General features: G+C 37.3%; 1 protein-coding gene across 1 annotated transcript; it reads right to left on the bottom strand.

Annotated features, from left to right (window-relative positions):
* Positions 1-628: 628 nt before the first annotated feature.
* On the bottom strand, positions 629-8710 carry LOC114546612 (uncharacterized). Its single transcript, XM_028565530.1, has 4 exons — positions 8690-8710; positions 6659-6731; positions 4887-4999; positions 629-2042 (listed from the first exon to the last, which is right to left on the bottom strand). Exons 3-4 carry the CDS (start codon positions 4997-4999, stop codon positions 1448-1450), a joined length of 708 nt encoding a protein of 235 aa, XP_028421331.1. The 5' UTR covers positions 6659-6731; positions 8690-8710; the 3' UTR covers positions 629-1447.
* Positions 8711-9690: the final 980 nt, after the last annotated feature.

The following is a 9690-nucleotide window of genomic DNA, read 5'->3' as shown; positions in this document are numbered from 1 at the left end:
AGCCATTTTACTTTCCGCCATAACCAAAATTATGTGTTTGTGCATGGCCCAGGATTCCAATGAAACCAAATAGAACATCATAAACTGTTTAGGTAAATAGATAATGGTGCATTCAGTGACACTGAAGAAGGAAATCACAGTATCTGAGAACCTAGGCTAGACTTTATATTGTCATGTCTGTTGCATGCATGTTGTGCAAAATAACCAAACAATACAATGCACTGATTCTAATCACATTGGAGATTGGAATATCCTGGAATTAATAAAATATGTCTCATTTAGTTAGGTGCATTTCATATTTCCATCCACTTCAAAACTGGTTCTGTAAATACTCACAATTTCTAAATCCCAAGAGTAACAAATTACTCTAAAAATAATCTTTATATATCATCTACACCTGTTTCTGTTTTTGTGCTGTAGCAGCTCTCCTCCCTTTAAATGTGAGCTCATAAGCTATGAAGTAGTACTGGTAGTAAAGTATGTTGAACTTACATTGATCAAACAGTTTATCAGATAACAGTATTGTTACGCAGGAGTTCCCAAATAACCCAGAGACAGACCAGAGTGGATGCTGAGCTAAGCTTTAATCAGAAAGAGCACAACATCAGAGGATTCAGTTTGCTTTACACAAGTATTGAGTACAATGACATTGATACACATTAAACATCCACATTTAACATTATTATTTGATAAACAACATTTTTACTCTTTGACTTTTTGAAATAGGGTAGAATATGTTTAGTTTTATTCTCGGCGTTACAGTAACTGTTTAGGTTGAATGGAGTCAGCCTACTTTTTCACCAAATCTCAGTTCAAAATCTCAAATCTTTTCAATATGGTTTATATTGGCAATAATTATAATACACTTAAACATGTAATTGTCTGGCTGTTTAAACTCCGCAGCAGTCTACCGTATTTCAGTTAGTTTAGTTTTTTATTTGGATAGGACAGAACATTCCTCTTAACCTAAAACCACTGAGAGTCATTGAAGGACATGATTCGTATTAATTATAACAGTAGTTATCTCAGGACACTTTACAGATAGAGTAAGTCTAGACCACACTCTGATTTAAAGAGACTCAACCATTAAGAGCAGGCATTTGGTAATTCACAACAGTTAAATGGAACAACCCCAAAATCAGTCCGTGTTAAGGTAAACAATCACTTAAAACCTCGTGTGCAGGAAAATGCTGCTTAATGATTGGACCAAAGCAAACTTCTGAGATGTGTTTGTGTCCCCAGCGTGTCACTTTATTAAGCTTGTACTGTAGTTTAAAGGAGAAAGCGCATCGTTAGGCATAAATCAAACAATTTCTATAAATGTAATTTCAGTATAGATCCAGTTGTGTTTGTGTTTGATTCCCATCAGTTGGGCCTAAAACAGTAGTGGCCAGAACTCCTCTACTCCATGGCAACTCTACCACAGCCCCTGTTGGGTTTTACACATTTATGTCTGTATGAATTCTTTTTTAATACAACGTTCATCAAAAGGTTCTGGAGCTCCATTGCTGAAGCACTTGATGCATTGGAATGGACCTGAATGGTCTGATGCTTGAGCGTTGTATGAGTTGTCACAACGGAATATGTTGTAATGTAATGCAGTTCCTCCAAGTTTCTTAAGGACGTCTCTAATTTCATCGTCAGACAATTCATGGTTTTGATCTATGTATATTGTGGAAAACACAAAAACATGTTCTGCCCATTTGCCTTTTGGAAACGTCTCATTAATCAATTTCAGGATATTATCGTCATGTTCTGGGTCTGTACACTTGTGGCCACATGGAGAAAGGTAAGAATAGAAGACCAGACTTTTACCCTCACTACTGTCAGCTAAAGGTTGTATGTTGGCCAGTACTCGTGCCTCTGCATGCTCATGCTTTAGAGGCCTTGCTGTAACCACAATGGTACTTGTGTACACTTCCTTTTTTTTCAAGTCATCAGCTTTGAAGAGGTCCTGAAGCCTGTTCAGGTCCTGGTTCTCTGGGATGTTTACAGCCAAACTGTAGTGTTTTATATGTCCGCTATTGGTTTTTGTTGAGTACCTGTCGAAGAAAACCGACACAAAGTGTTACATTATGTCAGGTAAGTACAGATCCAAAGTTTGATGCATGGAGATGGATACATATTGATAGTAGAAGAATAAATAATTAGATGGATTAATGGATGAGGTTGATTTTAGTGATATAGAACCATGAATAGTAATCTCTCCATCACTCAACCAGCCAGGAGATGTAGAAACAAAGATAGTGGAGACTTCACTAAAAGGTCAGCAGACTAGATAAAACAACACTTAGGGCCCTATTTTAACAATCTAAGAGCACGGGGTGAAGCACCTGGCCTAGGTGCGTTTAGGGTGTGTCCAAATCCACTTTTGCAAGTTTGACGACGGAAAAAAGGGTCAGTGCGCCAGGCGCCTGGATCTAAAGGGTTGTACTTAGTGTCTTCATTAATCAGAGGTGTTTTTTCGGCGTAACATGCCATCAACCAATCAGAGATCATCTCCCATTCCTTTTAAAAGCCAGGCGCGTTTGGACCTTGGAGCATTGCTGTTATGATGGAGGATTTGCACCCTAATATTTTAATGCTTAATCTTCTGCATGTGTGTGTGTGTGTGTGTGTGTGTGTGTGTGTGTGTGTGTGTGTGTGTGTGTGTGTGTGTGTGTGTGTGCTGCTGTGTTTCCCTGTGTGTGTAAAAAGCATAGTGTGCATGTGCTGTGCATGAGCCTAGGAGCATTTTACTAATGCTCTGTTAAAATAACAATGAAATGCTGCGTCATTGACTTTAGACCAGGTTTTTGTTGGTCAATGGCGCGATCACTTCCCGCTTCCTCAAGATAGCAGTAGGCCCAGAATGCACCTGAACACACCTCCCTGTAAGACCAGACCATGGGCGCAAAGATGGGCGCAGGTGCATTTGCTATTTAAACGACGTGGCTGCTGGACAGGAAATTGACAACTGCGTCGGTCTTATGGTGCGTTCTTTTTGTCTTGTAATCGCGACTAGTAGCTCAAGTGTGACGTCACATCCATGTCGAACAACGAATAACCGCGGGGTTGTTGCGTTCTTTTTGTTACACAATACTACAAGTCGGAGAAAAGATGGATTTTTGTAACATTTTTAGTAACATTATTATTATTATATGTTATTGACATATTACACAAATATGTTTCACAGTTTGATACATGAAAATTACGTTTTGATTAACATTAACGTTAGGCTACTGCTCTGCTTTCTGCTCCAGACTCGGCTTAAAGCCGTTGTTGTCATATAGCAACCGAGCGTCTCTAGCCAATTTCAGCTGCACAAGCTAATATAATAACTAATCAGGCGGTATTTAACTCCTAATAAGACTGTAGAGACATGTCTATAGGTAGTAGTATACAGCACTATGTTTAACTCCTAATAAGACTGTAGAGACATGTCTATAGGTAGCAGTATACAGCACTATGTTTAACTCCTAATAAGACTGTAGAGACATGTCTATAGGTAGCAGTATACAGCACTATGTTTAACTCCTAATAAGACTGTAGAGACATGTCTATAGGTAGCAGTATACAGCGCTATGTTTAACTCCTAATAAGACTGTAGAGACATGCCTATAGGTAGCAGTATACAGCACTATGTTTAACTCCTAATAAGACTGTAGAGACATGTCTATAGGTAGTAGTATACAGCACTATGTTTAACTCCTAATAAGACTGTAGAGACATGTCTATAGGTAGCAGTATACAGCACTATGTTTAACTCCTAATAAGACTGTAGAGACATGTCTATAGGTAGCAGTATACAGCACTATGTTTAACTCCTAATAAGACTGTAGAGACATGTCTATAGGTAGCAGTATACAGCACTATGTTTAACTCCTAATAAGACTGTAGAGACATGTCTATAGGTAGCAGTATACAGCACTATGTTTAACTCCTAATAAGACTGTAGAGACATGTCTATAGGTAGCAGTATACAGCACTATGTTTAACTCCTAATAAGACTGTAGAGACATGTCTATAGGTAGCAGTATACAGCGCTATGTTTAACTCCTAATAAGACTGTAGAGACATGTCTATAGGTAGCAGTATACAGTGCTATGTGTACCACTTCTTCATTTGGTTACAACAAAGACAAAAGTGCTTAAAATTGTAGAAAACCACAATGTTTACTACGTGTGATGCACGACGTAGCCATCTTTTGGTCCTCTGAGTTCAGACGACTTGACGAGTCGTATATATACGATCTCGGGGGCGTTCTTTTTGTAACTTCCGGTTCGTAACTCCGGAAAACGACTCATAGATCGACTTCGGTGGACAAAAAGAACGCACCATTAAACTAGGAAAGACACTTGCGTCGGGCTTTGCGCTGCACTGGTTACAAGATAGGACCCTCAGAGTCTACAGCAGCAGAGATACTCAACTCAATTTGCCCGGGGGCCATCTTTGCTAAATGACAGGAGGCCAGGGGCCAGTTAATAAACAAACAATAATACTATTCCTCAAATAAAAATAATAAAAATTAAAAGGCCTGTTATCTTTCTTTGAAATTCTTTATTTTCAAATGAACTGACTTATTAAGTATATACATGGCACAAGGATTGATTTATGAGTTATTGCATTTAAAGGCTGCATTTTAGTTTATACAACATTAGTTATAGCTGGAACCTCTTCCATAATGCAATCACTCAAATGTTGAAATAATTCATAAACATAAACTGCCCCTCCCAGGGAACATAGATTTCAATATCTGAGTTCATGTTATTAATATTAAAACAGATTTCAGTCTTCATCTGTTGTTGTTGATTGAAACCTTGTGGTGACTTACAGTACCGTCAACTTTTTTTAAATAATACTGAACTCTTCTGTACTTCCAGCAAGTAGCAAAATAATTGACTCACGTGTCCATGATGTATTTTACAATTTTTTCAAGCTTATTCTGATCCATAGCCTCAGTGTTTCCAACAGACAGGCTGAAGACCAGCACCACAGCCATCCAACACAGGCCAGCCATCTGCACAAAGATCAAGTTATTAATAGTTATGAACATGAAAGTGAAAAGTTTTCCTACTGTACATGACCACCTCTTTATGCACCCTTTAATAAAAGTCAAACTTGACTTTATAGCACATGCTATGAAATAAGAATGTTAACTTTGAAATAAACATGTCGAAATGAAGTCACTGAAATGCTTTTAAAACACTGGTTTTATGCAGGTAAGACTTTACCTCTTAAACCAAATTTAGCCATTTTCACACAAAAAAAAACTTCTATCTGAATATGAATTATTAACAATTATGAACCAACAGAAAAGCTGCAGTTCAACAGAGAGCAGTCATCTAGAGTATCTAGAGATGCATACATACACAATGCAATAAATATATATGTTCTTTATACATCTTCACATTTCTGCCAGTTTATGTTCAGCTTACTCATAAGTTTTCTGAGATAAGAACATTGCTCACCTTCAGTATTGTTGTTCACAGGGTTTGTCAGTCTAAAAAACTACAACAGAAATGACAAAAAAGAGATCGAAAATGTTAAATTTTTCAAGGTATAAAAAAAAAAATCAATTTCCCCATACTTTTGGTGTTTTTATGTGGGTCTTTGTGTCTCTTTGTAGTCAATTTGTGTCGCTTTGTGGTAGTTTTGTGTCTCTTTTTCACATCATTTTGAACTGTTATTATCACCATAACTGTGTCTTAATATGTTTGAAAAGCTAGAGCAGATCATAAATAATAAAAAACACTCAATAAATGTTCAACGTCAATGTTCAAAAGTCCAACTACAGTTATTAGATGTGAGAAAAGTCTTTTAGTTACATTCATTAGGTGCTGCCCCAAATGACTCGGGTGCTGCACCTAAACCTTATAATAGCAGGGAAAACCCTCCACAAGGGCAAATTATTTGTCACAAACTGTACGTTATGGACACAGCACGCTTACAGAGAAACATACAAACATAACACAATGACATGCCAAGAAAACAAAGTCATTCAGATGTGGTTTTCTCTATAACAGGTTTTTAAAAGTGTTGTTTTTTCTTTTCTCTTAAAGTCAGTCAGTTAGTAACTCAGCCACTAATGGTTAATGTTAGTTTGACATTATGAATCCAGGTTTGGGAAACTTGAGAAGATATACTGATGTTCTATAAATGTTATTATTTTAACATTTCTGCCCAATATTGAAAATGGACTAAGTATTATAATTATATTATTACCATAATATTATGGTGTACATTTTGGGTCTCAGGGTTTAAGAAACCCGGCCTTATTGCAAGCAAATTTAAAACTATTTTTTCCCCTTGTGTAGTCTTAAACATTAATTATTCAGAGCAGAACATTTAATATTTGAATTTTAATGAATGTCTATTTGAAAGATATTCTTAAGTTAGTAGCTGCCACACTTCATTCGACCACAGCTCCCCTTCAAAGGAAATATTTTTGTCATGGCCCCCCAAACCAAACAACCCCCATTATAACATGTACAAAGATGCTTAATTGCTTTTACCATTATTTTATTGTTCACCATGCTTTATGCTACAATATGCACACTGTTAAAATGATGCAGTATGGTACGAGACAACTTTACTGTCATTTTACACTGACAGAACTCGTATACAAATTCCATACATTTAACCCAAATCTGTGGTGTTCCTTGGTGGTGTAACTTACCTTTTCTGGAGGAGGAAGATGTTCAATGAGGTCTCTGAAGCTGTCGTCCTCTGTGTCTGGAGACAAGGTGTTGCTGCAGTGAAGACAGTCAGAAGGAAGGGACATTTTTATGGAGGAGCCTGAGACCATTGTCAGACCTTCAAAGTGGCACCATGCCCTTATTTGTGCATTAAGATTTCATCTTTTGCATTTTCTCAGAAATGAGGACGTTACAGTGACACTGCAGAATGCATTTCGAAGAAACAGAAATAAATGACAAGTAAAACTGTTAAGTAAAACTAAATCAACCAAAATGAACAGGAATGTTCTAAATGTTGGTGTTAGTGAATTCTTCAATTTATTCATTGATTCTTTAATTTTTTTCAAACAGGTGAAAACCTGGAATGGTTTATAAAAGAAACACACCCAAAGGACATACCAAAGGTAAAATAGACATACAAAATTATCAGTACATTTTAAGTATAAGTGTTCAAAAGTTTCATATAAAATAAGTGAATAAAAAGAGTAAAATGATGTCAAAGAGGATATGTATTTGTGTAACAGGCAACAAACACACACTCTATCAGTGGGAACCAACTGTAGCAGCGATCCCACGCTGAGCTGATAGCTTAGTAATCAAGAGATGAAGACAAGATGAAGACTTCTGCTTTTGTGTGTGTGTGTGTGTGTGTGTGTGTGCGTGTGTGTGTGTGTGTGTGCAGGGCCGATTCTAGCCCTTTGGTTGCCCTAGGCGAGATTGAGTTTTGCGCCCCCCGACTAGTCTTGCATTGCCAGATCTCCACAGCGCTGTGTCAGCGATACAGTAGCAATGTATGTTCATTTGAATTTCTAGTTTCCATGTAAGTTAGACGGGACCAACATTTGGTCTAATCATAACTGGTCTGGCAACCCAGAGGCCAGTGCTTTGTTTCCAGATTTGTGTGCATGGTGACTTATACTTGGGTGGGTCTGGGGGTCCACCCCCTGAAAATCTTGAGCATTAAATACTTAATTTCCTGCATTCTGGTGAATTTTTATGCACTTATTTTTGTTTACCTTTTCCTGAAAGAATTTATAGTGGAAATATCTTTATCTAAAAGGAAACATAGATTACAATCCAAATATAAAAACATAATGGAATATATTGCAGTAAGGCTCTCAGGCATTCTATATTGCTTTTAACTATTTATTCTCCTGTAGATCGATATTCTTAATATATCTGAGTCACAACACATGTATCCTAGGCATCATTTACTCTTCCCACTTTTGCTTCTTTTGTTGAGGAAGTAACCTCCTTAAATGTGCATATTAAAATTATTCACCTGAATGATACATTAATTCATTTTAATGAATTAATAAACTCCTGGACTGTAATATTTCAGATGTGTTTGAGCAAGATTTCTGCTCATGTTCAAAACTTTGTGCACATTCAAAATACAGTATATCTCATCTGTGTTCTCTGAGGTTTGGAGGAGTCATAAAATAAAGTGATAATACAATAAGCTATTACAAGAATAAAGTCACTATATTTCAGAAAATAATCCACCTGCACCATAGTCTGCTGTGCAGTACGTGATATCTCTGCTGAGATGGTAGATGTCAGACCTCCTGACAGACTCAGAGCCCTGTTTGGGTCTCTGGTCTCTGAATGAGACAGTTTAGGGAAGTGGCTGTAGGCTACGCTGCTCTACATCGGAGGTGGAAACACAAAACTACGCAGAAATAGGGACACATCTGCTGCAGCATTTCGACAGCAGAGCGCGTCCATAGTCCTGGATCCTCTGGCAAAAACTGGTCTGCACTGCTCTGCCTACTTTCCAGTTCCTCATCTCTCATTTCCACACTGTGCTCAGAGCTCCCTGCTGTCTTCACTCCCATCATCCTCAATCACATCTTCTCCATCGTCTTTCTCTATGAAGGATACATCTGATATTAACCTCTTATCCTAATTGTAACCTAATATAATAAAACACACTAACATGTTAGTGTTACTTAACACCTTTCAGTCAAAATGGCTAAACATGGTTTGCTTTAATTTTGATATAAGCTCACCTTGTCTCAAATCCAAAGAGGAGGATGAGGGGTCTGTTGCTACTCCACTCCCTGTTGTGACAGTTTCTGAAACTGAGGGCCATGTGTTCCACAATGTTAACATCTGCTTCTACTGAATCTGACATAACTATAATGTTGACATGATATGTATCTACCGATGAGCTACCAAGCTACCTATGACACTGATTAGCCTATTACTGCTAATTATAGACATTATAGCCTATTCATTTAAAATTAAACATGTTTTAAATGAGGCTATTACAATGGTGTGTTATATGCAAACAGCATTGTTAGTGTTTATGTATTTAGTCTTTACCTCAGATTACATGTATAACCAAATGATCAAGAGCATGTTCTGCTCTTTATATGGGTTGTCTCAGTTTGTTTTTAGCGCTAACAGTCACGGAGATATTCAAGCAGTTCATGGATTTATTTATTTATTTTATTAGTTTATTTGTCAGGGACAATGTACAAAATACATTAATCTTACGAAAAAATGTTTTGTACCAGAGTTAGCTAATGCTAGTTTACATCTGCAGTCCCCGGGCAGGTGCACACAATATTAAAACATATTACAAATAACTGTCATTTGGTTTTCTAGTTTGTGCTCACCTCTCTTTGAAAAGAAGTCAGTTACCAATTGTTTCCCCTCATTCTGTTTTCTCTCCTCCTCCTCCTGTCTTTCCTTTCTTTTGGTAGCCTGATTTGTCTTTCTTTGAGAAAGACATTTCTACAGCACAAGTTTGCGCTCCACCAGATGCTCAACTAACAAACAAAGTGCGTGCAGATGGACTAAACCATTTGGCGCATTAGCAAGGGGGGGGTGAGACCTTTTTGTATACAAAATGTAGTGGGTCAATCAACCCAAAGTTATTCAGCCAATACACTAACTTTACATTTAATCTGATATGCATTATGAAATGTTATTAGGAAATAAAAATAAAATGGTAAAATAAAATATATTCCAGACTTTTCAAGGGCCCTCTCTCCCCTTGGGCCCT

This window comes from Perca flavescens, chromosome 2, assembly GCF_004354835.1.
Source record: "Perca flavescens isolate YP-PL-M2 chromosome 2, PFLA_1.0, whole genome shotgun sequence".
In the NCBI taxonomy this organism is placed as follows: domain Eukaryota; kingdom Metazoa; phylum Chordata; class Actinopteri; order Perciformes; family Percidae; genus Perca; species Perca flavescens.
The sequence above is the reverse complement of the archived record's forward strand: the minus strand, read 5'-3'. Positions and strand labels throughout refer to the sequence as shown.

Bases quoted from the DNA above. Each gene is read 5' to 3' on its own strand.
- LOC114546612 (XM_028565530.1), bottom strand. From the start codon at position 4,999: ATGGCTGGCCTGTGTTGGATGGCTGTGGTGCTGGTCTTCAGCCTGTCT. The intron at 2,043-4,886 runs GTGAGTCAATTA...TTTCTTCGACAG, and splicing joins GTAAAATACATCATGGACAC to GTACTCAACAAAAACCAATA.